General features: G+C 28.2%; 1 protein-coding gene across 2 annotated transcripts; it reads left to right on the top strand.

Annotated features, from left to right (window-relative positions):
- Positions 1-1,456: 1,456 nt before the first annotated feature.
- On the top strand, positions 1,457-7,003 carry LOC108327100 (protein cornichon homolog 1). 2 transcript variants are annotated; one of them, XR_008246754.1, is made up of 6 exons: positions 1,457-1,577; positions 1,809-2,047; positions 2,214-2,395; positions 3,457-3,579; positions 5,473-5,569; positions 6,690-7,003. XR_008246754.1 is itself a non-coding variant. In XM_017560821.2 (5 exons), exons 2-5 carry the CDS (start codon positions 1,970-1,972, stop codon positions 5,516-5,518), a joined length of 429 nt encoding a protein of 142 aa, XP_017416310.1. In that variant the 5' UTR covers positions 1,457-1,577; positions 1,809-1,969; the 3' UTR covers positions 5,519-5,944. The 2 variants fall into 2 exon arrangements, 1 of the variants encoding a protein (XP_017416310.1); XM_017560821.2 differs by lacking the exon at positions 6,690-7,003 and having other exon boundaries at positions 5,473-5,944.
- Positions 7,004-22,586: the final 15,583 nt, after the last annotated feature.

The raw sequence follows: 22,586 nt of genomic DNA, 5'->3' as shown, positions 1-22,586 counted from the left end.
ATGAATAGAAATAGTTCAACTCTTTAGAAATTGCTTCACCAAATTGTGTCTCAATTGTATTTATCTATTCTTTCCATTGTAATTTTAGTTTTTAGTTATAGTTATTGTCGATTGACAATCATAGTGTATTGATACAAATTTTGGTTTAATTCCTAGTATAATGTTTGTTGAGAAGTTTCTCAACCACTCAGCCTCATTACCAGTCATCTCAAGAGCAACAAACTCATATTTCATTGTTGATCTTGCAATAATTGTTTGTTTGGATGATCTAACTGTGAATACAAAACCACTAGTGGATTTTGTCTCATCTAAATCAGAGATCCAATTAGCATCACTATACACTTTTAGTACAACAGGAAATCCACTATATTTAATGACATAATCCTTTGAACCTCTTAAGTATCTCACAAGCCTAACAAGTGCATTCCAATTAAACATCCAATTTTTTTGAATATACTGAGGAGATATAGATTATATATATATATAATCGTGTCACTTAAAAAATTCTTAATTTTAACAAAAATTCTAATAAAAATAGTTTAATTGGATCATTTGAAAATAAGTAAAATAACAAATTGAACTAAATAAAAATTATAAATTTAATTGAATCTTTTATAAAACTTTGAGGATAAAAAAAGATTTTAACCTATTTTTTACATAGAAAATATTCTTTAGATGTTAATCCAACTATCGTATGGTAATCTTTAATTAATATCATATGAAAAAAAAGGACGTGTGAAATGAATTTGTTTAGGCGTGCATGTTTACTTTGAAAATAGTTTGATATAAAATTTTCAACTTAACGCAATTTTTTTTCCACCAAAGTTAGTCACGCAAAGCTCTAGTAACAAAATCAATTTTATTTATAGTAAAAAAATAATATTAACATTAGCTAAAAATCAATCGCATTTGACAGAAGTAAAATCAGATTATATAACTTAATATTATTGTTTTTTTACTAAACATCACGGCTAAGTATATTTGGATTTCAGTTTTTATTGATTACTGTATCTAATGTATTTTACATTTTTCAATTTTACTAAAAACAAAATTCATCTCAAATTTAAATTTACTTAAACTGTGTAATAAGTTATTTATTTTAATTTTAATGAAGTTGAACTCAAACTAATCTCTTAACTGAAATTAAATAATGTCAATATGAAAAACAAAATGATGTTTTTCACCTGAAAAGAGTTCTAAAATGTAAATATTAATGTTCCTCACATGAAAATTAAACATAATTTGTTTATTATATGAAATGACACAATGTTCGATTGTCTAGGTTTTTAAGTTAGCGTAGGTCGGTATCATAAATTGTTATTTGAGTTTTGTCATTGGTAGTTATGTGGTTAACTTTATTAATACAGGGTTTCTTATAATATTGCCGAAAAAAATTGTTGTTAATATTTTAATGTTGCGGTGTCAATACAAAATTTAAAACTGATTAGTTTTGTGGTGTTCATACCTAACAATTTGTTTAATGATTATTAGTTGAAGAAAGATGAAGAATGATGAAGCCAGAGCACCATCAATGGTTGGAAATCTGAAAGTTCAAACCTCAATAAGAAGTAATATAGGTTCGAATTGGATTCACCTTCAGTTGCGAATTTTCTTTCTCTGATTTTGGCATGTATATCTACTTTTTTTTTTCTTACTATTTAAATCTGCTCTTCTACACGAGTAAATAAACTCAAACAAAAAAAATTGCATTCAAATGTGTAAAATATTCCTTTTTTTCTTCAAACGACATGATATCCTGCTAAAAATAATGCTGTTTAAAAAATTGTAATTGTAACTACATCAAACAGGTAATGTGCAACTTGTCGTGTGGAGGCTTCACCACTTCGTCCGTGTTCAGTGTTCCAACAAGGCAACAACTCAAACGTTGTCAACTGTTTGTTGAGGTTTCATCAGCTTCCTCCAATCAATATATTCGACCTATCTCTCTCTGCTTCTCTGTTAATTCATAATGGGTTTGGAGTTGTTCTTTTGGCTTATCATTTGTTTCCCTTTCCACATCGTTTTTTTAGCCTCAACGTTCTACCAGGTATTCATCTAACTTTTCTTTCGCTTACCATTTCAAACTTTTTTCTTTGCCTGAGCTCCGTTATTTAATTCCAATGTGATTGAACTGTCAGAGAGGATTCACGTTCAGATTGATTTTTAGCTTCGATGAATCTAAACATGTTCTTTATTTCTTTTTTGGGTTGAAGGTTTTGATGCTGACTGACTTAGAAGCCGATTTTATCAACCCATATGATGCTTCATCAAGGATTAATTACTTCATCGTTCCTGAGTTTATTGGGCAGGGATTGTTGTGCGCTTTCTGCCTTTTAACAGGTCACTGGATCATGTTTTTGTTGACGGTTCCTGTTACATGCTACCATGTGATGCTGTAAGTACTAAATTTTATACAAAAGGTGAACAATGTGCTGCTCAAGTTACATCAAAGCATTACATGATTTCTCCCCTTTTCAAATTTTGATTCCCCTTTCTTAGAAATTTGTTAAAGCGGAGTTTTTGGTGGGGGTAGTCTAAGATGAATGTTTTTCTTGCTGTGAGAATCTTCCACCTAATAGCCTATTCTTCTACTTTGTTTTGGGGGCAGAAAGGGGGTGGGAAACTAACGAAAGCTAAAATTTGAAGGTTTGAGGATTAGATGCATTCATAAATAATAAGTAACTGATTAAAAGAAATTCCGTGTCACTAAAGGAGTCCTCTCTGTTTGTTTGTTTGTTTTTCATTGCTCGTGATCTAAACAAAGTTATATGCAACAATTTTTAATTTAAGAATATGGATCAATTCAACTTTATTTTCCCATATTGCTATATAATTGATATTAAAAAATTGCAAAATTTGAAAACATGGCAGCAGCTACTCATGCCAATTGATTTAAGTGCTATCATATACATTGATTTAAGTGCTATCATATACACCTTTGTATCGACTAAGTTTACAAATTGGAGATAAACGAATTCAAATCGCTGACATCTGTCACAGGATATCAGGCCCCGACTGATTCTATTATAGAGGCCAATAATAGACAATAACTCCTCTTAACACAGCTCACAACTTTCATCGAAGTGTGTCTCGAGCAACTCTTCTCAAAATATCAAAAGTGGTTTTTTACTGTAGCTGCCAGTAGCTTGAACTTAATGGTTTATCTTCTCTTTAATGCCATCAAGATATTTGTTTGTTTATATTGAGGTTTATTGTTCAATTAATTGGCATTACTAGATTGTATTCTTGAGGTTTGAATTTATTATATAGGAGATTTGGTAATGCCAATAAAAGGAACTTGTGGTCACTAGTTTTGTGTTTGAACAGTTCTGACTTGGGTCGCAATAAATATTGAACCATTGTGCTCATATTTTGTTCTGAACTCCCATACAAGACTTGGAACATGAACTTCTATGTTCTGTTTCAGTTCATTTTTGTTCCATTTCAATGATTCAGGTACATGAAACAGCAGCATCTCATCGATGTTACTGAAGTGTTTAGAGCACTTAACTCTGAGAAGAAATTTCGCTTGGCCAAACTTGCGTATTACTTAACAATCATCATTATAACTGTCTTCAGGTTAGTTTGTGCTGCCCTTAAAATGGCATATGCTTATCTACCATATTTTTGTGTTTTACATTCTCACTGCTTAATATTATGTCTATTTATTTTTCTGATTAATGTGATGCATTGGGATTGTGTTAGGCAAGCCAGCCTGGTTTTTGTTACTATTAGCTAAGGTGTTAGAGTTAATTATTATTGTTGAGAGAAGATTGGAGGTATTCTGTTATTAATGTCAGGATAGGTCTAGATAATGAGAGAATATTGAAGGTTTTCTGTTTAGTTTGTGATCGGGTTTTGGAGGAAGGATCTCAGGCTTTCAAAATTCTTACAGGAACTACTTGTATTCATTATTTATTTTCACAAACTGAGTTTTTTACTCATCCAATGCTAAGGGAGATCTCATATTTTCACTAGTTCTTTCATTAATCTCTGAACCAGTAACGATCACTTTCATAATTCAGGAAGCATATCATTTTACAATTCTAAGGATGAAAAGTTAGTTATATGGGCCACTGTTCTAGGATTCAGTAAGCATATTGTAACAAAACTTTTTCATAATGCATTCTCGGAGCAAGTAACCCATTTTACTTACGGCCAAAATGCGTTGGGGGACAGTGCCTAGTGTTTTAGCTAGTAAAGTTTGGCAGTATTCAATAGGTCTCATAATGACTGCAACTGCTTGAAGGAGTTGGAACTTGCTGTTAATGTTTTCCTATGCAGTAATTTATTTTGCCTTTTTGGGTTTCTTCATAAAGACTCAGCCCATCAACCATCGTTACTATCCTATTTTATACATCACCTTCACATCTACTCTGGTTTGAAAGGATACTTGTCAAGAGAGATTATCTAAGTATAGCTGGGTTTAAGTTTAATACTTGATTTGGGGACATACATGACATAGCAGTCCTTGTGAAATGGTATTCTTCACATCTTTAGTTTTAGTCTGCGATATCATGTAACAGACGTGTGTCTACTATCCATTAAAACCTTCTCTACATAGATGCAGGAGCAAATAAGGTTTACTAAAGTTTCCTTTAAGGTTAATTAAAGCTATTTTTCGGTCTTACGTGATTTCACAAATTTTGTACCTTCTGTCAACCTCCTTCAACAAAATAACTATAGTTGCCATCACAAGGCAGAATTGCAACTGGCTGTTGATGCTTGATGAGGATGGATTCTTGAACAGGTTCCTGATATCCTTCCAAATCATACCAATAGTAATGGATGCTGCAATGGATTTCATCATACACAATTGGGAACTCTTATTTTGGATCTTTAAACGTGTGTTTTCATTTTAAGTGATCATATGAGAACCATGAACTTTGCTTCCTAGTGTATTCCACTTCTGTACCTAAATTTTAGGAACTGAAATTAGAGTTTTCACTGCATTAAAGTATGTGCATATACACCACTAACTGAATGGAACTCAAAGATCTTTGCTGCCATATTAATGTGTTTGTGAGCAAAGGAACCTTTTAGAAAGGTTAAGCGACCTGTGTTAGATTGGTGAAGATGAACAGTACTATACCTCTATCATAATTTATAACCATTCCAGGCTCTGAAATATTGGGTTGCAAAGTACCTAGCCTGTTCACTTGCCTTCTTGTTATGAGTATTTTTTTTCCTTTTTATCTTGTTACAAAATAAAATGAATGTTTTTTTTCTCTTGAAGTTGGGTACGGTAGGGGATGGAAGGTAAGAAAAATATTTTATTTTCAAATTTAAAAGGTTATTTATAAAAATAAAAAAGAGATTAACACATAAAGTTTATGTTAATCAATAATTTTGTTATCAAATAAAAAAACATTAATTGGAAATGGAAAACTCGTCCCCCCTTTTCTAAAATACATACCCTTAAGCAACATTTTTCGTAACTATTTATCATTTTCCTCAACTTTCCATTTGCAGGCTTGTATTGATGCTTGTCTACTATTTAGATTCTGAAGATGAATGATGTGGACAAAGTTTTCAATTCCCACTACCGACTTTACCACTATGGTTTAAGGTGGTGCTTCTTTTTCGTCTTATCCTTTTTTTAGTAATTCTTTTATGAAGATGTGATTGAGTTCTATAGCATAGGATTTAGAACACAAATTCACAGCTCTAAGAAACAGAAATCCGTCACTAATTGAATGAGTATTGCCAACTAAGGTATGTCTTTAGTTATTTGACTACAGTTGGTCATTCTCTCCTGAAATAGCTTACCAACTGATTTTTATGGTAACTGATGATTATGGAATTAGAAGATGGTATTTGGCAAGGGTGCTTTGAACATTGTATATTATTTCCTCAGAATGTTACAACTTGTTATAAAATACCGACACCCAGTGTAAATTTAGCATAAACTTATTATGAAAAAGGTGAGTTGTAATTATTGTCATGTCCACGGTCCTTGTGTTTATTTATTTATTTTATATTTGAAAGGCTAATTATTCATTTAGGTGGAAAATGCATCTTAGTTATTTTAATTACAAGGAGGTCCAGAAATACTGTGATGAGAGATGTACATTAAATTTCAATACATGATTGTGCCGCTTGAGATATGCTTGTCACTAATATAATTATCTTTGAACGTTTTGGGCTCTCAAGGAGGAAAATAATGTGTTGTGTTGTGTTGGAGACACAATCACATAATCTTATGCTAAAAAATTGATTATTTTGAATAGATTTCAGTATGTTTTTATTACCTGAATTTGGTATAGTAACTCTGATAATATGGTTGCTTATGTGACAGATGAAGGATACATTACCAAATGTTTTATTTTTTATTTCTTTTTATTAATTCTTAATTTTGTGAAAAATAAAAAATAAAAAAGAGCAATAAAATTGGATGGACAAGTGTGAAAATTGTGTTATGCGTTGACTGGGTTGTGTTTATATAATGGGTCATGAGGTTTTTGGTTTGACAAGTAAGAATGTAAATTGTTTGGAGGACAGATACCTAGTTATTTGTTTCAAGGACTAAAAAATAACTATGGTTTTTGGAGGACTAATTTTCACATATTTTATAGTAGGTTAACCAAAAACATCGAGTCAAATAGAAAATTAAAAATATGTTTAAATTCTTTTATTATGGCGATAAATATGATAAATATATTTTTCATCATGATCTTTGATGGAAACAGTACAATTTAGAAGGCAACATGGAGCTAATGCTAGTGTTTTTGGACCTGCAATATACTTGACATGCCTGAGCCCAAAACATTGATGTGTTAAGTTAGAATGGCACACATGGCCCTCATCCTCATTATAATAAATTGTTGTCATATATATATTTTTTTTAAATGTTTCGGATTGATCATTCCGAAACACTTCTTTTAGATTGTTCCATCTGTAACATGTTTTGGATTAAGTGTTTAAGAAAAGTGTAAGATATATACGTTCCAGAAAACTTGTTTCGGAACACCTTTTTACACTGTTTAATCTGTAACATGTTCTGGATTGAAAAGTGCAAGATATATATGGTTCAGAAAACATGTTTAGTAAGAACATGATTTTGCATTACAAATTCCAAAAACATGTTTTGAACTTAATGTTTCGGAATGGTGTAGAATATACATATATAATTTGGAAAGCTAGAATGAAATAAATTATAAAGGGTAGAACAGTCATTTTAAAAATAAGGTGTCCAATTAGTAATTATGGGGTGCAGGAAGTAAAACATATTTTTTAAACCAAAATTATTGTCACACTTAAAACTTTACCATTTCCTTTATAAGAATATATATATATATATATATATATATATATATATATATATATATATATATTGGGTGAAAATTCAAGTTAAGTCTTTCTCACAAACTCGCTTGTCATGTTGTAATCTGAGCTACACTATACACCATTCAGTTTAGAGTCAGCATTTGATGATCAATTAACAAACCATGAAAAATATGAACACCCAGATGCAGATACTTCAATGTGTTTCTTTTGTTGATAGTTTGCAGAAAAAATGAATATTGGAGAAAGAGAAGGAGCAAACATTTTTTTATATGAAGTGGGTTTCACAGTATTAAATATGAGAAGATTTGGAAGGGGAAAGAAACAAATGGTATTAAATGAAAAGATAGATGATTCAGTGTTCCTTGAAAATGACTGAAGGCAATAAGCATCTTGGGAGAGGGGACATGGTTTTAGCATAAACCTTTCTCCTTTTTCAACCCTTCTCATAACACCATCCATAATGGTATTTTGATAACTAAATTTTTGTACACCCATTTTTTACATTTTCTTTTAATATTTTTTATTATTATTTTTTTTCTTACAAAAATAAAAGTTTTTTATTTCTTTTATAATTATTTTATCCTTACAATTGTGAAATTTTATCAAACAACATTATTCATTCATGATTGCCTCCACTCATCTTTTCATAACCAACTTTCATGTCTTGACCCTACACAATTCCTCTGTCACCTTCACCAAAAATGTTCGGTCATTTTCGTCTCTGCCGGTTTTCCGATGTGGGACCTTTCCCATCAATCTCCACCCATTTATTCTTCATACCTAAGTTTGGGGCTTTTGGGTAATTTCATCACAACCTTCCTCTTCAATTTCTGAAGAAATTCCATAACACTGTTTTCATTCTTGTTCGGTGGACGCAAATATCATAAATCTTCTGCCTAAAATACCACTCTTCACCAACTAAAACTCTGAACTTGTGTGTCATCTTCGACTTGAACGTCAAATTGCAATTAAAGCTATCACTTTCTCTTTGCTACATAACAAATATATGTATTCATTAATAACAGACAGTAATAAATACGTGTGAGAAGGCCCCCCGATAATGTATCTAATTAATCGCTGCAAATAATTTCAGAAATTAATTTAGTTACAGCTATTTCCTTTAAGATTTCTTAATTCATGACACTCTTATCATTTTGGTTTTTAAGTGAATATTTATCTCTATTATCTTTCGGTCGTAAAATGATTCTTGTGTTTTTATTTTATTTTATTAATAAAGATATACAAAAATCATTATTTTTACTTTTTGTTTCTTTTGTAGGAGTTTTTCTCTCTTTTTATTTTCCCAAAAAATTTAATGCCTATTTATATACTTTCTTTTAAAAGCGGGAAAACAGCTAATATATCTTTATTTTATTGAAAAATAATAAATATTTATTTACACGTTTACATAAAATGAAAATGAAAAAACATAATATTTTTATTTAAATGAAAAATGATAAATTACGAAATCTTATATTTTATGAAACTCTAAAAAAGTATTATAACTTTATTTTGTGAAAAATCCTCTAAACAATACTTGAAAGAATTAAGAGAGTGAGTGTTTTTATAAAATTTAATGGAATATAAATATTGTAACATGCGTAAAGTTACTTTCTATTATGCACGTCATGAATTTCCATCCATCATAAGGATTAAAAAGGTGAATAAAAGAATAGATACAACATGGAACTTATAGTACAACTAGTAATTCCTCAATATTACTCCAACCTACAATAAAATTTTCTCATGTAACAAATATGGTTATTACATAAATATGATTATTTTAAGGTTTAATTATTTAGATAGCTCTTATTTTTAGTGATTTTTTTAAATAGGTCTCTTATTTTTGTTTGTCTTAATTGAGTTTTTATTGTTAGTTTCATACTAACACGGTTAAACAGGTGACACATGTTAGTTCGTGATTTTTTTAAAATATTTTTTAATTATTTATATTTATATTTTTTATTTTTTATAAATAAAATATTTGTCACGTGTCAAGCTGACATTGTGTCACGTGGCAATGACCGTGTGACGTGGCACCAAGACATGTCATTTCATTTGTCTCAATTTGATTCCTATATTTTTATTTTGTCTCAAGTAAGTCTTTGTATTTTTATTTTGTCTCAATTTGGTCTTAAGATTTTTCAAAATTAAACAACTTTGTTCTTCTTCAAATTCAAACAAAATTTAATTTGTATATAAATCTTTATAAAAATTTTAAAATTTAATTTCTATATAAATCTTTACAATTTTTTTATACAATTTGATATTTTTTTATTACAAAAATAAAAAAAATATGAACAACATATGACACATTTTTATTCATGTAGACTGTTAAAAGCAACTTAATTGTATTAAAGTTTTCAAAACAAAAATTAAATTGAGACAAATAAAAATAAAGAAACTCATTTGAAAACTTTCTACAAAATTAAACAACAAATGAAATCATTTAATCTAGATAATATAAATGACCAAACTATACACGTTAACATTTGAATAATAAATATTTTTTGAAGGTGATCTACACAAAATGAGTTTTAGGACTTCTTCAACAATTCATAAAAATTAAAATTAAATTGAGACAAAATAAATATTGTTTAATAATTAGAAGTGTTTAATTTTTATAAAAAAAATAGCACTAAATTGAGATAAAATAAAAATACATTGACTAAATTGAAATGAAATAAAATACAGAGACTAAATTGAGACAAATGTAATGACACATGGATATTATTAGTGTCACGTCACACCGTCATTGTCAGTGACATAATATCAACACGTGACAAATATTTTTATTTTAAAAAGAATAAATAAATAATAATGAAAAGTATTTAAAAAATATTTAAAAAATTTAAAACACACGTGTCACCTATTTAACAGTGTTAGTACGAAACTAACAGGAAAAACTTAATTGATTAAATTTTTTAAAAATAAAAAGCCAATTAAGATAAAAAAAGTAAGAGACCTGATTTAAAAAAAATCACCGAAATAGAAACTATGATTAAACCTTATTATAATTTACATACACACAAAACTTGTAAACAAAACATAAGATGAAAGTATCATTGTGATGTTTAAAATATCATGTATTTGAATGAAAATGAATTTGCATTCAGTCACACATAATATTTTAACTAAATGTAAGACGTCATCCGAAAAGCTTTATAAATCATATATATAAATCTCACTAAAGATTAACATTTGACACATACTAGTATTGGGTCAAAGTCTCGTATAAATGTTCCTTATTTCACCAGATAAAGTCTAAAAACAAACCCATTTCCTATTTATAAGTTAATAGACTTTCTCTACGGGTGACTGATGTTCAAATGTAAAAATTGGAAAGAGAAAATTAAGACCAGAAATAAGTCTATTTATGTAACCAAAGTTTGGAGATGTTTATTTGTAATTTTTTATTTGGAATAAATTGGTTTATGTGGGTATTTTTTTTGTTTATTTTATTATATATTAAGAAATTTATATTTATAAAACTAACTAAAAAATAATATTTTTGTTAAAAAAATTGTAATAATATTTGGTTGTCGAAAATGGCCTTGTTAAGATGGTCCTCCTGGAGTAAAGTGTAACGGTTCACATCAATAAATTAGCGAAGAAAGAAACGACAACCTGAACCTGACATTGGAGAACAACAGTTGCTGAGAAAGCTCCGCGTTGAGGATATAATTGTCGTGTCACATCAACTTGTTAAAAAAACACATCAAAAGAAGTGATAGAATAATGGTTTAATAATATTATGGAACCAAATAATTACTTACCTTATTTACATTTTGAAAACATTGTGAGTTTCACTCGTCATATCTTTGGTCCACATCTTACATGCTATTAGGTTTGCTCATAAACTTTCAAATTCAATAATTGTTTGACATCTAAAAAGAAAGATTAATAATAGCCTTCGCTTGGTCAATTGTGAATTCATGACTATCACCTCCTTTTTATTGCCAGAAGACACTGCCAAATCTCAATAAATTATAATATATATATATATATATATATATATATAACTTTTCTTCCTCCATATTATTTGGGATTTCTTCTCATAGAGATACTTAAAAACTAACATGAGAAAAAACAACATTTAACCTAACTTTAATTTGCATATATATTAAAAAAATAACATTGATAAGTTCAATAAGCAAAAAATTGTTAATAATTTAAATTTATTAATACTAAAAAAATTATCAGTAAATTATTCATCGACAAATGATAAAATCCATTCGTAATTATTAATGACTACAATTTTTTTAATAATTACTAATAATTTTTGGCTGTCGTTAAAATTCAGGATTTTTTTTATATCTTCTTTCTTCTCTCTTGCTCTTTATCGGATTATCGTTCTCGCTCTTCTTGTTTCTTTTTTTTTCTCTTCTTCCATCTTCTTTTTAAATTCTAACAACCACCATCACGTTACTCACGCGCCTCCACATCGCTGTCAAGTAGTCGCTACATCCATTATCGCGTTACTTTCTAGTCATAACTCACCATATAACCTCCATAGAATTTTTCATATTTTTTTCTGTTCTAAGTTGTGTATTACCTAATTTCAACTTCTATACATATTATTTTTAGTTTATATTCAATGATTCAGTTTTATTATTACATGGTATTAAAATAACGGTAATTTATTTTATATACTAATTTTGATATTATAATATTAAATGATTATATAAATTGTTTTCAAGAACATAATTCAACTAAGTAAAATATTTAATATCTATATTATAATTATATATAAAGAAGATATATCTTTTTTTTTCTTTTCCTTATTTTTTTCTTTTCAATTTTATCATTTTAATTACTATTTTTAAATTTAAATAATTATTCGTAAAAGAACTATTTTTTAGTTTTATAGTTTTAGTAACTACTTTTTTTACTTCAATAATTACTTACATTTTTAATCATTTTAGTAACTAATTTTTCAAATTTAAATAATTATTTATAATAAAAAATTATTTACGCAACATTACTTATAATATTTTTTAGGGTTAAATATGTTTTTGGTCCCTTAACTTTCAGCGAAAATTGGAATGAGTCCCTCTTCAAAACTTTGGACTAATTTAGTCCCCAAACTTTAAAAATGTGTGAATTTAGTCCTTTTAACCAAATTTTGTTAACTTTATTTGATGTTTCAAATGCATTTCTCAGTGAACATTGAAGCAAAAATGTGTCAAACGGTGTAAAGAACTCATATGCTATCATGAAACGCACTTGAAACATCAAATAAAGTTAACAAAATTTGGTTAAAAAGACTAAATTCACACATTTTTAAAGTTTGGGGACTAAATTAGTCCAAAGTTTTGAAGAGGGACTAATTCCAATTTTCGCTGAAAGTTAAGAGACCAAAAACATATTTAACCATATTTTTTATTTCAATAACTAAAATTTATTTTATTTATAACTATATACACATGTTTTTTTTAATTATTATTTTTAAAATATAAATAATTTATAAATATTTAAAAAATACACTAATTTTAATAATTAAAATAATCACACACAATTTATAATTGCTTTTAATTTATTATGAACAATAATTTTTTTTAAATAGTAATGTTTTTATTTACAAATATTGTAAGAACCTAGAAAATAGAGTATTATAGTAGATAGGTGTACTAAAATAATGAGACGAACAAGTTACTTTAAAATAATCTTATAATATAAATAGAGCTTTCTAAAGCTCGGTTCAATATCTAAAACACTTCTATCTCTCTAGATCTTCTCTCATTTGGAGTGTCGGCTTGACGATCAGGAGGTGCCTATACGATACTGGCGTCAAGAGCTGCCTATTTCACCGATCAATTTTTGGATTTGGTCAAGTAAGTGAAAAACCCTTTTTCTTGGCCTTTAGGGTTCTTAACTTTTGTAGATGATTATGCTCTTGCATGAAGCGGGTGTTCATCTTCTTGAATTTCTAAATTTCTAGTGATTCTAAGGTTGGGTTCCAACTGTAAATCAGTGAATTGTAGGTTTTCTGTGAGTTCCTTGTACTGTAAGTAATCCACGGAGAGTTTAGAGGGCGTGAGCTATTGAGTCAAGGTAATGAAAGCTAGATTTTTGTTTTAATTAGTAGTATGACATGTGTGTGTGATAAATTCTGTGTTATGGTGCTGTTTGAGTTGAGTCTTAGGTTTTGAGTAGATTAAATTATTTGTTGTTTGAATGCCAAATCATGAAACTGTGAAATGATGATTGTGAACTGAATTGAATGGTGTGTGCAGCTGTAATTGAATATATTAAAGGTGAGTAATCTGTTATAGTAGTGATTAGATAGAAAGTGAAGTGAATTGTGCTTGTTTAGAGTCATTTTAGAGGAAGTGAGGTAATGGAAACAAGAATTAGAGGTCAAGGGCTTAATTGGTCTGTTGGGACAATTTAGGTAAGTTACTTGTGACTTGTTTAAGTCATCAAAATGGTCAAAAACATGTTCAAAGTGATAGATTGTGATTTGGATCCTTAAGTTGATGAATTTGATGTTTTAGATTAGGAAATTGTCCAAAAACACTTTAGATTGAAGTTAGGAAGGTTTAGAATCACTTAGTCAAGTTTAATTAGGTATGTAAAATCATTTAGGAGTGTTAGAAGTTGAGAAAAATAGATAGAATTGGTAATTGGGGTTTGAGTTGCATAATTTTGCAGATTCTCGTTCTGTAGATTATGCAGACTCGCTGAGCGAATGGATTTGCACAGCGAGTCACCCTAGCTAGATGCTCTCTACCAAGGCATTCACACAACTAACTGGTGTGTTGTGCGAATGGTTTGAGAGATTTTCTCTCTATTTGATGATTCGCATGGCAAATCTGGGCGTTGGGCTACTAGTTGTGGTCTGGGAGCACTGTCAAGTTTATTCGAATGGCGAAAAGGGGACGCACAGCGAGTGTTTGTTGAGTTTGGTCTATGTCTGGGCTTCGCATAGCGACCTGGGGGCGCTATGCGAGGGGTTGATGTCTGGTACCTCTGCGAGTTAATTCACACAACGAAATAGGTCGCTGTGCGAGAAACTCCTGGTTTCGCACTACGAATAGGGTGCGCTGAGTGAAATGTCTGAGTTAGTCTACTCTTTATTTCTTTGTCTTGAGTTGAATTAAGTCAAGTGTTGCATGTATTGTGAAAGTGTGTTTGAGGGTGTATGGTAATATATAATTGGGTATTATTATGAGTGAATTTACAAGTGAAAGTATGTGATTTCAAAGTATGGTTGATGGACGTAATTCCATGATCCTCACGGAGAGGTTACATGGTGGTGCCCTGTGTAAGTTTAGAATGATTGCAGGAAGCTCAGTCTTGAGGGTTATCCTGAAACTCCAATGGTCTTTCATTCTCAAGTAGAGAGGATTGAACCATGTCGTGAGGAGTAGCAGGAGGTCTTAGTCTTGGGGGCTTTCAGTATGCCTCAAGGCCCGAAACAGACTAACCTCGTGAGTGTGGTAGGGTGAAACCCATTGGCAATGACTTTGCAAAGCAGTAGAGGCCACCACGAGTGCATGACCTGCCATAGCTCGACAATCATTCTAAGTCTGGACGGTCAAAGTCAGTATAGTGTCTCGCATCAAGTATTTCATGAATGACTATGTATAATTATATGAAATATAGTTGATAAATATAGTCGTTTTCTTTTATTTAAACTAGCTTACTGTTGCTTTTCTGTTGCTTGTTTTTGTATCTTTTCTCTTTTACAATGATCACTTGATTGGTGTGAGCTTAGGGAGACATTTATTGCAGTTACTTCAGCGATAGGTGATCAGGGAATTCAATATAGAAGTTGAACGAATCTACAAGTGTAGATATTGTCTTTCGTAAATTTGTTTCTTATAGTAGTTAATTTATCATATATGTAATATTCATTTTAGTAATATTTTACTATTAAAATGTGATGTTACAAATATAATTTAAATACATTTTACCCATATATACTAAATAATAAATACATTAGTTTATTAAATTATGTATTTAAATCCTTTTAACTATTGTCTTAATTTAAAAGATTATTTATTTTCTTCGTGGAATTCATATTTATACCAATTAATTTAAGTTTATAAAAAAGTAACTACAATTCACCGATTTGTAAACAGTCACAGTATTTTATATTAAATAAACTACGGTTAATTTCTTTTTTTCATTTGATATGATCCAAGTAATGCTGTGAATTATGAATGGGCCTTTACTACTGTATGAAGTGTTCAATTAAAAATATTAAATATCACTGGGCCTATGGGTCACGTGACACGTGGACTGCACTCTTAATATTTTACAATGTTCATATTGTTCATGGGAACATTTGTTGATTTTACTGGAAAAGTGTACTATAGTGTTCACTGAAGTTTTTTTATTATAGGAAAACTATAATAAGCTTACTTGGGGTTTAGAATGATATTACAATTAAATTATTAAAAAAATAGCATACTATCTCACTCTGCGTTTCCTATTAAAGGTGTCACAAAGATTGGGAAAGGAAAAATAATCAACCTTAGTTGGTGAAAATCAATTATGAATTTTTAAGGTGTAACTTTCTATTGTAATCAAATATCCATTAGGAAAGAATAAAAATTGAAAGTATAATTTTAAATAACTTATTATAATTTCATAAGGTTAAAATAGCAATATTTAAAATTTATTAATTATTAATTTTATTTATCACATTAATTAAACTTTTCACAATTTTTTATTTTTATTTTTATTTTTTAATTTTCTCTTGCCTCAAACAGTTTCATATAATATATATGATTGAATTTTGAGATGTAGATTGTGTTTAAGAAATTCTAACCTTGAATTTTTAATTTTATGAATAATGATAAATTATAATATTTTAATTGACTTTTATTTGGATACATATATGTATTTATTAAAAGTGAAGGTTAAGGAGTGGAATTTAAATTTAATTTAATCATATAAAGTCAATTTTTAAAACATTAATTTATATATTCTAAACTTTTCTTATTTATTATTCAAAGTCGGTCTTTGAACATATTCTTTCACCATATACTATATACATCTTCATTCTAAAGATTAGATATTAATGAATGATTTGATAATAATCCAATAATGGAAGAAAAGATAATGTTCAATCAATAACAAATCTCGTTACAATAAACTCTAAATCATAATTTTGATACTATAATAAGATGTACACTATAAACTTGCTTTATCTTTAATTAATGTAGACTCTTCAATTCATCCTCTTATGTTGAGACATATAAATCTCGAATGTGAGATTAAACATTAATGAGTGATCTAATAATGAGTGACACTATAAATTCAACAAATAACAAATTTTGTTAAGATAAATTCTAATTCATGAGTCCAATAAGTAAATTTTATACCTAATTCAATAGTATAAAACAAACTTATAAGACAAGATTTATATATTCAAAGTTAACATTATCACTGATTAACTTTAATACTTTGATAATTGGATGAAATTGTGTGTAATTCGGTTATGAAAAGAAAATGTTGAAGAAAGGCTAAAAGGAAGTTGCAGTGTTTGGTACAAGTAACGTCGTTTGCCCCCGGGTTTCTTGCCGAGCCATCTTCCAGAAATCATCTTACTGAGCAGAAGCTATGTTGATTATCGCACGGAAAAACAAAAGAAAAGCAAATGAATAAAATGAATAGCATGAATGTGCATTATTGCATTGCATCTACTACTACTTACTACATTCTGTGAAAGGCTGAAAATTAAGAAGGGGAAATTGTCAGCATGTGTATAAAAAGGAGCGAAAGAAACTTAAAAAATGGATTGACAGAGGGTGAATTTGAAGTTATGCATGAAACAGAAATATGTTGAGAATGAGAAATATTGGAGGTGTGAGTATAGCAGTGGCGTTATTACTGAAAAGTGGAAACTGGGAATAGTCTGAATGCCCTTACGTCGCTTTACACAGTTGGAAAGTTCATAAATTGAGGTACCCTTCTGCTTGTCATTTCACTGTTGATTCCAACCACAGCACCAAGTACAAACGCCACTGTCAAGCTGCCAACTTTTGTCTCTCTCTTTGTTTTCTTCTTCTCTCCCACCCATGGGGCCAATAATCCTTACAATTACCATTCATTCATTCATTCATGGGAATGGGAACATTTTTTAAGAACCACAGTCAGAGGAATCTCCTTCACAAAACACACACATCCCTCATTCACATACTTCTAGGTCCACACTTTAGGTTATGCCTTTTTTTTAGCCTACCATAGTTTTCAAAATTAACATCATCATTATAAAAAATCTTAAATTTTTAAACTGAACAATATTATGATTAACATGTTAGATGGTTGGCTTAGACCCTTAACCCTAAAGACAAAAGAGGTTGATGGGTTTCTTCTTCTTCTTCTTCTTCTTCTTCTTCTTGTGGTTCTACTCTCTCCATGGAACAAACCCAACTGGTGTTGTCAGCACATGTCTGGTTGCTGTCTGTCTTGCATCAATCTTCTACACACACAATACAGCTACCTAACCAAACCAGCTCATGTTTTTGTTATCCACCAAACCTCGTTTACATTTCATGCTCACATTAAGGAACCCAGCTTTTTCCGTGTCTCATAGTCATCCTTACCGTCACCATATGATATTTTTTTTATTTAAATTAAAAAAGAAACCCTCTTGCTTCCTACAAAAAATGTTGATGTTCTACCTAAATACATTTATGTCATATGTAAGATGTAACGTGTTGTTTTCTTGCCCTGAAATAAGAATATATAATGTAATTGTTTCATTTGCTTAAATTATTTGATTGGATTAGAGAATAAAACAAAGATATTTTATAAAATGAAATTAAGTCCACATATAGAGAAACAGAAGTTGGATTAAGTTTAATTCTACGTCAATTATCTCTTTTTATCAGCAACGTATATTATCAAATATTATTTATATATATATATATATATATATTTATTTATTTATTTATACGAATTGTAAGTTTAAATATAATATTTAAATATCATTAAAGTCAGGTTTTATAAGAGTACTGATAACATAAATTGCTTTCTACTGTAATATTAATTATTATATATTGATTTATTACCTTTATTAGAATTTTTTGAGTTACATATAATAGTATCATATCGTTTTTGAGTTACAGTTAAAAATAATTTAAATATATTTTCTAATTCCAATCTTCTTTCATGTTTTTTAAAAATAAAATTACGACAAAGACTTCAAACTTCAAAATAAATAATATTTCAAATATAATGATTGATAATGGCAATGTTACTTGAAAATAAACCATTTGACTTTTGCTTCCCGTTTGAAAAAAAATATATTGTAAATTGTGTTACTTATCATTTTTATATTTAATTTATGTGAATTGTGTTACGTAGAATGTGATGAAATAACGAGGCTCTAATATGTAAATTAAAATTCTGAGTTTTTAAATTATCGTGAATGAGGGAATTTTATTAGATTGAAATAAAGATAAAAATTAATTGTGAATAATTCTATAAGTATGTCATAGAAAAGTGTAAGTACTTCGACCTATGTGAGAAGTATACCGGAAAAGAAGTTTACAGATACAACAAAAAGGGTGTAAGGCACATCACAAAATTTATTTCATTGTTAAATGTCGTTTCCCCTATTAATACAAAATTAAGAAAAGTGGTTTTCATTTAGTTGTAGATCTAGATGTCACCTAATGGTGTTAGTTTCATTCAAGAAGCACATTTATACACAATAAACTACTGATTTAAATCTTCAAATAAACATAATTGTGGATAATTATATATTTCAAAACACGACAACGTTAACATAACTATTTCTATTTTGAAAAAAATATATGATAAAAGTTTAAAAGAAAATAAGTGGGACAAAACCTAAAACTTAAAAGATCTACTTGTGATTTTAATTGTGTAAATCATATGTGTGTATATGTACATCTACTGAATTAAATCTTGTATAAAAGGATTGATATATGTGAAGACGAATGATAAATTCTGTGATGATAATGTGTGTTATGAGATATTAATGAACTTAAATGTGTCACGAGTTATAAGATTATGTTATATGTGTGTTGTGATTTGTTTTGAGGTGCATGTATAAAAATGTAAATTCTCATAATCTATGTATTATTAGAAGTTTAAGTAATAATTTAGCAAAGTGAAATCCAAATTAAAATTTTAATCATTTGAGAAATCTATGCTGTGAGTCACTGCCAATGACTAATATTACAAAAACAAGTAATGTTGGGATAATAAATAATATTTTGTGCGAGTATGTGTTTTATTCATGTATATGTACTTTTGTGAAAAGTACAATTATATGAAAGTCTCAATACTATTTTAACTTAATTTTTAAAATAAAAATTCAAAACAAAACTAAAATAAATTAAATTTCAAAACCATAAAATGCATTATTTTGGTATACTTATTATTTATTCAGCTTAGTATTGGCTTACCTCTAGCTAATAAAGTCCACTTAACATTAATAAGCTTAACTTAATCGTTGTTAATAGAATTCGCTAATATATTAGACATTAACAAAGTAAGTTAGGTTAGGACGACTTTAACATGAAGCAAGCGGTTTATTTAAAAAATTTAAAAAACTTCAAGTAATTTTTATTTTTTTAATAAATAAATATTTGTATTAGTATAAATTAAGTCGAATTTAACTAAATTAAATATTAAAAATAAGTACAATTCATGTTGATTGAATTGATACTAAGTTAAATAAATATAAAAAAATAAATAAGATTAGTATTAATTTATCTAATATTAAATCAAATAAAAATTGAAAATAAATAAAATTATTGTCCATTTAGTCGATATTTTTTAAATAAATATTAAAAATAAATAAAATAAGTTTATGGATTCATGGACATTTAAATTATTTTTAATTTAAAGGTGTAAATTTAAAAGTATATATATCATCACACTAACTTTTTTTGTTTATATTTATAAATCTTGTCACACCATTTCTTTTATCCATATTTTTCTCTTTTATTAACATTCATTTCTTTCACCAACTCATATATCTTATTCACACACGTCTACTTTGTGTACATTCTTCTTTTCATTTCCTTATCACATTATTCGTCTTATTTTGTTATTCATACTCACCTCTTTTATTTATATTTATATTTTTCATCTATTACAATTTTCTTATTTATTTTTTGTTTATATTTGTTGATCATTAAACATAATACAATAATTTTTTGTTAAGTAATTGTTATTATTGGTCAAACTAATGTAAAAATTAAATTAATATTAGAATAAATTTGATTTAATATCAATTTTTTAAAAAAGCATTAGAATAGATTTGGCCAATGTTAAACTATTTTATTTAAAAAAAGAATTTAAAAATTAGTAATGAATTAGTATTGGGTGATGAGTTAGTGTTAGCTGATGTTAATAAATTAGCATTTATAATGTTAAAGTAACACTGTATGCCATGCAAATATAATGTTAAAACCTGTTTATCGTCAATTTTACTCTTTAAAGTGATGATAATTATAATTCAAGAACATTTGGCTATATTGAATATATAATGTTTTTGTTTTAAATCCATCCATCGATTATTAATGGTTTAAAGTAAATAATTGTTCAATAAATACACTACATAACAAAGTTATTGTAAAATCAATATAAATTATAAAAAAAATAGTTTAGTTTAATTTTCATTAAATAATTAATTTAAATAAAATCAAATCACATGCCGATAAAATTTCTTTAAAGATTATTTTGAATTTTTATTGGGTTAAAAGTATTGAATATAATATGGTATAGTTTCTGAGCAACTTCTGGAGAAGTGGCAACTGTGCATTTGTGTGTTGGCTACATTTGAATCAAGAGTTGAGGTAGTATTTAATGGTCATGGACAATAAATATATATATACAGGTACATGTAAGGATCATGGTTAAGTCGTAATCAGAGCTCTAAAACAACTAGTTACTATTGAAACTGAATGAGTAAGTCTACTTTTTTTCATCATGAATAACATTTAATAAAAGTGGTCACCTTTTTCAATATATTTGAAGGTTTAGGACCACCATTCTATATCAATATCATTTAGCTATTTTCACTTTTGCTTCTGCACCCACACAACACTGATTCATTGCCAATTAACTTCAACCAGATCATACATATGTGAGACTACCAACAAAGTTTAACTCTGCCCAGTCAAAATCTCTCCATATAATTTTCTCATTAATATCAAAACCTATCACCACTGTCACCCTATTGCCATCAACAGATTTTACTGCTTCTTAGATCTTCCAAACACTCTCAACAACTTACACTTTCATCCTTCAATATTAATGTTTTCTTACTCTTTCTATATTATAATCTTCTTGGTTGCTGCAATTAATACCATTACAGAATTCTTTTACTATAATTTCTAAATAACAATTTATAAACTCTACTGCCATTCATTTATTTTCACTTTTCTTCACCTAACTTTTATTTAATTTCTGAAAAATATCTTTCTTCCACTGCATTCATTGTCAATCAAATTAAATAGTTAATAATTTTAACTATTCATGGTCACAGTTAATGCAATTTTATTCAAGTTCTATAACTAATAATAATTAATCGGTAGGATTGTATTGCTTTTTTTAATAGATTTGTGAATTTTGTTTGTATTTGTAACTTACCCTCATTGAATATTAATGCAAACATTTTAAGCTTTTAAGGATGAGGTTGTTTGTTCTCTTAAAATCGGAAATTTATGTTATAGAGCATGATTTATTTTATATATAATTCTTTATTTTTTTACGAGCATATTTCATATATAAATTAATATCATTAAGATTTGAATATTGTAGAACTTATTAGAAACACACATATCAAAAAATAAAGTTATATATGAACTGTTTAATTAAAAAATATAACATTTTATAAATATAAACTAAAAAAGTGGTTGGACACCCACAACCAACATTTCTAATGTCAAACACAATATTCACTAAAGAAAAATGGTAACCCAGTTCTTTAACATATTTTCTAACACGTTCATTAATTTCATCTCTCTAGATAATACTAAGAAACAAAATAATCTTATTAATTGTGGTGAACATTAGTAAGAAAATATATAATTGACACTAGTAAGAGAAAATAGTAATACCTTTTGTTCATCAATTTTATTGTAAGAATTTGTATTTTTTTCTTAAATGAATAATATTTTTTCCACAAATATTAATATATATATATATAACAATCTTATCTATGAAACAAATATCACCATCTCATCTCTTCAATTCGGCCTAACTTCCTTGCTCATATGCGACCATATATACCTTAATGGCCAGCTGCAACTGTATAATAAAAGCTTCTTTTATATGGTTTTATATTTCCCATATTAAATGAT

Source organism: Vigna angularis, chromosome 2, assembly GCF_016808095.1.
Source record: "Vigna angularis cultivar LongXiaoDou No.4 chromosome 2, ASM1680809v1, whole genome shotgun sequence".
NCBI lineage: Eukaryota > Viridiplantae > Streptophyta > Magnoliopsida > Fabales > Fabaceae > Vigna > Vigna angularis.
Note: the sequence above shows the minus strand (reverse complement) of the source record. Positions and strands in the feature narration are given on the sequence as shown.

Excerpts from the sequence above, each read along its gene's own strand:
- LOC108327100 (XM_017560821.2), top strand. The coding sequence starts at position 1,970 with ATGGGTTTGGAGTTGTTCTTTTGGCTTATCATTTGTTTCCCTTTCCAC. Across the intron at positions 2,048-2,213 it reads TAGCCTCAACGTTCTACCAG|GTTTTGATGCTGACTGACTT; the intron begins GTATTCATCTAA and ends TTTGGGTTGAAG. Across the intron at positions 3,580-5,472 it reads ATCATTATAACTGTCTTCAG|GCTTGTATTGATGCTTGTCT; the intron begins GTTAGTTTGTGC and ends TTCCATTTGCAG.